Source organism: Cicer arietinum, chromosome 4 (assembly GCF_000331145.2).
Source record: "Cicer arietinum cultivar CDC Frontier isolate Library 1 chromosome 4, Cicar.CDCFrontier_v2.0, whole genome shotgun sequence".
Lineage (NCBI taxonomy): Eukaryota > Viridiplantae > Streptophyta > Magnoliopsida > Fabales > Fabaceae > Cicer > Cicer arietinum.
In genome coordinates this window covers 62,229,296-62,235,597 of record NC_021163.2, presented here as the reverse complement: position 1 = coordinate 62,235,597, position 6,302 = coordinate 62,229,296, and the positions used below count along the sequence as shown (strand labels likewise).

General features: G+C 31.5%; 1 protein-coding gene across 3 annotated transcripts; it reads left to right on the top strand.

The window, feature by feature from the left end:
* Positions 1-286: 286 nt before the first annotated feature.
* Positions 287-2,995, top strand: LOC101508871 (uncharacterized). Of its 3 annotated transcripts, XM_012715328.3 has the most exons (4): positions 287-607; positions 768-947; positions 1,053-1,193; positions 2,058-2,995. In XM_012715328.3, exons 2-4 carry the CDS (start codon positions 869-871, stop codon positions 2,747-2,749), a joined length of 912 nt encoding a protein of 303 aa, XP_012570782.1. In that variant the 5' UTR covers positions 287-607; positions 768-868; the 3' UTR covers positions 2,750-2,995. The 3 variants fall into 3 exon arrangements, with proteins under 3 accessions (XP_012570782.1, XP_004498983.1, XP_073224144.1); XM_004498926.4 differs by having other exon boundaries at positions 287-947; positions 2,073-2,995; XM_073368043.1 differs by having other exon boundaries at positions 288-947.
* The last annotated feature ends 3,307 nt before the right edge of the window (positions 2,996-6,302 follow it).

Below are 6,302 nucleotides of genomic sequence, written 5' to 3'. Positions count from 1 at the left end.
TAACACTTACCCTCCCTTTCTCTTATTCTACACACAAGTGGTAGCACTTATAGTAGAGACACTAGGTCAAATACTATACTATATTTTGTTTTGTTTAAATTTAACAAAACAGTATTGTTGAATAAAATATTAAATATTAAATGAATGTATACAAATTAAATATCTTGAAATATGGATTAGATGTTTATATTCTAACTCTAAAACAATTAAACCCAGTCAAAATCAACATATTAGTACGTGTGTGTGCACATATTATATCTATTTATATAAATGGTTGTTTTTGACTCTTTATGGGTGTAGAATTCAATTCAAAAACGATCACTGTTTCTTTCTCTCTTTCTTTGAACACTAGAAAGGAAAAACCGACAATAGTAAAGGATTTGCAGAGAGGGTGGTACTTGTTAGTTCCAACTTTGCCTCCACCATTAATTTTCATTAGAAACGTCTCTAGGTGTGTGAATAATAATTTACACACTCACACGCCAAAATCATCAAAAACACTTTCAAACCTTATATATATTTATTTGTTTAGATATTTTGACTTAGATATTTTTGGTGGAAGCTAGAAAAAATAATTATTTGGGGTGTAACAAGAATATTATTTGTGGTGAGTCTATTTAATTATACGATCTTGTTTCTCAATTCGGAGTTGATAGAGTTTGTTACACATAAAAAAAAAAAAACAAAAAAAAAACAGAGTTTAAGTTACATGTGTTTGTCGATATAAAAAAAAAAGTTTATAACGGTGGCGCATCAACGGGATTCAGGAAAGTTGGTGAGGTTGAAGGAGGAGTATGATGGTGGTGACGTGGAAGAAGAAGGTTCGGGATCACATGGATTGAATCAACGGCAACATGGGAAGGTGGCAATGTCTTATCCTCTGGTTTCGGCACCGACTCATGATGGATTGGGCCAGGCCCAAAATGAGTGGGTCCAAGTCCAACAAGGTATGATGACAGGTTATGTCCCTGTCTCTACTTCTTCTAATTATTCCCCTCGTTTGTATTCTTCTAGTTCTACTAATTCTAGTTCTAGTTCTAATTCTTGGGTAGTTGGACATAAAAGAGTGCGCGAAGATGATTTTCATAAGACTCGTGAAGTTGCTGCTTCTTCTCATCATCAAGATTTTACCTCAATTCATACAAACGTTGCTGATTTTAGATTACCTTCTTCTCAAGGACCCTCATCATCAGGTTCTATTGCTTTTATTTTCCTTCCTCTTACATACACTATTGCATTTTCATCTTCAATTCCATCCATTTTCTATAATTCAATGCTACTAGAAAAAAACAAATTATTCTTTCTAAATTTCTCTCACCTAATTTATGTTTTTTTTAGTATATTCATGCGACTTATTATTTTCTTAAATATAAATAATACTTACAATCTATAAAAGGTATTATAAATAATAATCCCTTAAATTTCACATTTCAACAGAAGGTTGTTCCCACGAAGAAGCTACCACCTGAATACCAATTTTTTGAAACTCAATAGAAGGTCGTTTTCTGGGGAAGCAACCTCTAACTGAATAATATTACTCAGATAGAAGTAGCTTCCCCGGTAAATGACTATTTCAAAAAATTGGTCTTCAGTGGTCGCTTCCTGAGAGAACTTTGAAAAAAAAAAATAAGACATTTAAGAAAATAATTTTTAAAGTAGGGCAATTAAGAATTAAAAAAAAAAAGGGATATATATATATAAAATACACCAAATTATGATATTGTAAGTGTAACAATAATCTATATCAAATTATCAACTAAATTCTTAATTCCTTTCTTGAGGTATTAGCTGAACTACCTAAACAACAAATTATGTAAAGTTTTAATTAAATTAGGGTCGCATTGCATATCTATTATTGCAAAAAGTGAACTCAAAGCACAAAAAAAAAACTTTGATGTTATTGTTTAGATTGTAGTAGTTGACTTGAAAAAAAAATTGATCTCATCTTATATTGCATACACATCTTACAAATTTGATTAACAATATAAGAATGAAAATGAAACTAAATATACAATAGGCTATGAAAAGATATAATTGTAACATTTGTACAATTGAAGAAAAAACATTGACAGAAGCAAGAAGAAGAGAGTCAAATGAAGAAGAAAGTGGAGAGAGAAGAAGAAGATACAGAGGAGTGAGACAGAGACCATGGGGAAAATGGGCAGCAGAGATTAGAGATCCACATAAAGCAGCAAGAGTATGGCTTGGTACATTCGAAACTGCTGAAGCTGCAGCAAGAGCTTACGATGAAGCTGCTTTGAAATTCAGAGGTAGCAGAGCAAAACTCAACTTCCCTGAAAATGTTACTACAACAATTAGCCCCACTTTTCCGCCGAATACTTCTTCAACCGTTTCTGTTAATCCGGCAACTCATTATTCACCTCCACCACCACTTCAGATGCAACAACCACCGTTTACACAGTTTCAAGGTTCTTCTGATTTGTTGACAGATTATTATCAATATTCTCAGATTTTGAAAGGTTCTGCTGATTTTCAAGGACTTGAACAATGGTTTTATGAATCTCAAATGGCAGCTATTCATTCATCTTCTTCAATGTTATTGCCATCTACTGCATTTTCACCGGCTACTCAATTATCCTCTGCTTCGCTTCCTCTGTTTCCTGGTCAGCAAATAGAGTTTTTCCGGCCGCCGGAAGATCACTCTCACGGCGAAGATGTTGGTGGTGGGTCGGGTTTACCACCTTCAACATGGTCAGATACCAGTGGCTATCCTCCTCCTTCGAGTTGATAATGAAAATATACAGGCTTTGAATTAGACACAATATTGCAGCTCAGTTATTCGGATAAAATTCATCGTGTAATCTGAATCGTTTGATTTTGAATCAACGGTATAGATCATTTACGGTATCAAATTGCATGCTGCTGGAACTACATAACTTCTTTATTTTTCTTATTTTATTTTTTAAAATACTATTTTTTATTTATTTTAATATATATTTACAAAGAACAAATAAAAAACAAGTTATTTCTTTTCTATAGGCTTCTTCATTTTGAATTCGGTTTATTTGTTTATGTTATTGGGATTAAATAATTGAAGGTTGGGTGATGATAAAATGTAGTAGGATTGAAGGGTGGAAGAACTAAGTTAGGTAACCTGTTTCCTGGTCTAGGTTTGGGACTACTTAGAATTATTAGCTGAATAAATAAATTCGATCAAAGTTTTGGACTTGGATCAAACTTTTTGAAAGTCTTTTTAATTAAATGTAGTAGGTTCTAAACTATTATATATATATATATTCCTGTTTCAAAACTTTTTTCTTAAATGATCTAGTCAGAAACGTATTTCAATAAATATTTTTTTTTTCTTCTTCAGTAGGAAGTCGTTTTTTGGAGAAGCGACCACCTAAATAGAAAAACTCTTAACTAGAAGGTCGTTTCCCGGAGAAGCGACTGAGAACAAATTTTTTTTTGTTATATTTTAAAATTAGTTTATTATTAGAATTATTAATTTAATTATTTAAAAAATAAAAATACCAATAATAAATTAAAATAAAATACATTAATAAATTATAAATAAATTTTATATTTTTATTATTATAAATAATTATACTTATAATTAAAAATTATTATAATTAAAATTATTAAATAAAAATAATTATATTATATTATAATTTATTTTAAAAAATTAAATGATAATAAAAATTAAATAATAACAACAATTAAATGAAAAAAAATTTATATTGATAACATGAAAATGAAACGAAACACATTAAATTAATAATAAAAATACATCATATTTGAAAAAACAAAATACATCAAATTTGAGTAGATGTGCCAGCAACGTTTGGACAATGTTTTATAGTATGACCAGAGACCCGACATAATCTACATTTTCTTGGTACTCTTTCTTTATTTGGGCGACCTTTCTTGACTCTCCGCATTAGTGGATTGTGACACACCTTGACACCTTCATATTGTGACCAATATCCTTGGTTTGGTATGGGTCAGAATACTTCATCATAGACTTTTAGTACCATTTCCACCTTATACACATCAGGTATAAGGCTCCAATAATTATATTTTATGCTAGAACATGCTGCTATGACATGTGAACAAGGCATATGTTTAGCTAGATATTTTCTGCAATCGCACCACTTGTTAGAAAGGTTTACACTGAAATGACCAATTGGTCGCCCTTCTCTTGAAACCACTGTCTCCTGCACCATGAAAGTATGGTTGCTCCGATCAAAACTATCCACCCTATGAATATTGAATTTACTTATTTTCAATTTCATAAAATTTATGCAAGTTTTTGTGTATACCTGACCAGAAGCTAAAATTGACGCGTGTCATTTTTCCATGGTTGGAAACAGTATATCTGTTTTAAAATAAGTTGATTGGACCAAAGCAGTGATGGGAAGGTTGTGCGGGCTTTTTAATACTGCGTTGACTGACTCCACAAGATTGGTTGTCATCTGACCCCAACGACTACCTCCATCGAATGCTTGAATCCAATCTTGTCGAGGTATGTTGTCTAACCATTTCAAAACCTCCAGATTTAGTATGCCGATTTCTATACGGTAGTATTGATATGTAGGCTGATTGATCGAGTAACCTGTATTGAAACAATAGACAATTATATAAATTAAGAATGAAATTATTAAAAATTACACTAATTATAAAAATTAAGAATGAAACTATTACACATAGAAATAACTTTTTTCTTTAAAACATTGTCTTTCAATTCACTTGCAAAATTTTGTGAAATATGTCGGACGCATAACATATGCTTTGACGGAGGATCTTGCCACCAATTATTTGGATTATTATAAGCACTCTTAATGGATTCATGTCTATAGGAAATCAAACAAATCTTGGCTTGTGGAGTGACAAATTTTCTCAAATTTCTCATAAAGAAACTCCAACCTTATTTTCTCTCACCTTCCACAATAGCATAAGCAATAGGAATTACGTTGTCGTTCTCATCCTGTGTGCAACTGATACCAATAGAGTTCCCTTGTACTTGTCGTACAACCAATTTTGTGCACGTAAAACAAATTTGTCAAGATTACTTAAGAGTTATCCCACCTGAGGGATCAACAAAAGGTAATTCTATTAAATTAAAGTGGCTTAAAGATACGTTTGACGATGTTAGTTAAAATGCATCTGAATTAGAAAAACAAGCATTATGTTGAGCATACATCCTACGTATGATCGGAGGGTTATTGATGCCTGAAAAATCCAACAACCGTGTACATCTAAAATATCTTTCACTGTTACGAGATTTAAATAAAGTATTCCAATATAGTTGGAGTTCAGCAGTTTTAGCTACACTTTATAGAGAATTATGCCTTGCAACGAAACCTGGTGTAATATCTATGGGAGGATGTGCATTATTGTTGCAACTGGGCATGGTATCGTTTGTCTTGTATCGCTGCAGAATATCTCAAACCATGGATATTTCCACTTGTACAAAGGTAACTATATTATTTTTATATTATTTTTTCTTTTTTTAAAACCAATTGCTTACCATATTAATAACTTTATTATATTTTTTATTTTTATTGTATTCGATGGGTTTAATTCTGGTGGTCTAAATTTTGCTAAAGTTCCTCATCACGACGTAGAAGGATATCGAAAAACAATTGATCACATGATGGTTGAGGAAGTAATATATTAAATCACATTTATTTGAATTTTTTAAATATTTTATTTTTTATACTTGTTATAATTACTTTAGCTTATTTTTTATATGTCAACTATTACACATAGAAATAACTTTTTTCTTTAAAACATTGTCTTTCAATTCACTTGCAAAATTTTGTGAAATATGTCGGACGCATAACATATGCTTTGACGGAGGATCTTGCCACCAATTATTTGGATTATTATAAGCACTCTTAATGGATTCATGTCTATAGGAAATCAAACAAATCTTGGCTTGTGGAGTGACAAATTTTCTCAAATTTCTCATAAAGAAACTCCAACCTTATTTTCTCTCACCTTCCACAATAGCATAAGCAATAGGAATTACGTTGTCGTTCTCATCCTGTGTGCAACTGATACCAATAGAGTTCCCTTGTACTTGTCGTACAACCAATTTTGTGCACGTAAAACAAATTTGTCAAGATTACTTAAGAGTTATCCCACCTGAGGGATCAACAAAAGGTAATTCTATTAAATTAAAGTGGCTTAAAGATACGTTTGACGATGTTAGTTAAAATGCATCTGAATTAGAAAAACAAGCATTATGTTGAGCATACATCCTACGTATGATCGGAGGGTTATTGATGCCTGAAAAATCCAACAACCGTGTACATCTAAAATATCTTTCACTGTTA